The 996-nt window shown below is 34.9% G+C and overlaps 1 protein-coding gene across 1 annotated transcript in view; it reads right to left on the minus strand.

Moving 5' to 3' along the window:
* The window catches only part of LOC103592253 (dihydropyrimidine dehydrogenase [NADP(+)]-like), a 156,572-nt gene that overhangs the window by 4,689 nt on the left and 150,887 nt on the right, over positions 1–996 (minus strand). Inside the window, exon 5 of the mRNA XM_008574898.1 lies at positions 275–415. Within this exon, the coding sequence (XP_008573120.1) occupies positions 275–415 (141 nt within the window). The remainder of the gene's footprint in view (positions 1–274; positions 416–996) is intronic.

Raw genomic sequence — 996 nt, forward strand, 5'->3', positions numbered from 1 at the left:
TTTTTCTTTCAGTTGGATTTTCCCTCTAACTTTATGGAAGATGAAATTATATTAAAATAATACTGTGCATTGAATCGTGCATAGTTACTAAGTTATGACTTTCCTTTAAAAAAAATCCTATGCTACAAGGGTGAGAGGACAGAGAGGCCACTGCAGAAGAGCAACATTTGACACATCTGGTTTGAATTGCATACTTTGCAACAGAAGATGCTTTCTGCCACAACAGCCAGAAGAAACATGCTACACAGCACCCTAATTCCAGCAGGATTCTTACCTGGTAGCCGGAGTCATTACAGGTCATGTAGCATTTCCCGCAGTTGATACACATTTCTTCATCGATCACAGCCACAACTTGTTCCACATTGCTCAGTTCGCCATATGTTCCGAGGTACTGCAGTGCTTCTCCAATTACATCCTAAAAGATAGTTACTGAATTACTCATCGTGCTCATTTGAAAATGTTTCCATGTAATAAATAATCTCAGTCCAATTTTTTCTGTTTTCATATAATGTTGCACTATGTTAATTTAGGAGACTTTGGGTATTATAGTTCTCATAGATAAGCTTTCCATGACATTTATAGCTTAAATATTTCTGTCTTCTGGAAGATGGGCAATATGCATGTTTAGCTTCAAATACAACACCTAATTAACTGCATTCAATAGGTGTTCAGTAGATGATCTAAAACAGTATTTCTGTGGACAGAAATAAGAAATGACACCCTTTTCAGTTGTTTCAGCTTACTTTTTCTTAATTTTGGACCTTGAAGAAACCAATAGTAATGTGAAGTGACAATGGGTAATGTTCTTATACCAGAAAACTTTAGATTGCTGGGAATGAGAGGCATAAATGTGCGTGCGAATGCTATGCATTTACATCACTGTATTTGGATTCTAGATTTTCATTTAGAAAAGTGCTTTGATAGCATACTCACCTGTCATGTCTTGAAGAGTATATTTATATTTCATTATTTAAAAATTCTAATTTATGTTAATTA

Source organism: Galeopterus variegatus, unplaced genomic scaffold (assembly GCF_000696425.1).
Source record: "Galeopterus variegatus unplaced genomic scaffold, G_variegatus-3.0.2 Scaffold1114, whole genome shotgun sequence".
Lineage (NCBI taxonomy): Eukaryota > Metazoa > Chordata > Mammalia > Dermoptera > Cynocephalidae > Galeopterus > Galeopterus variegatus.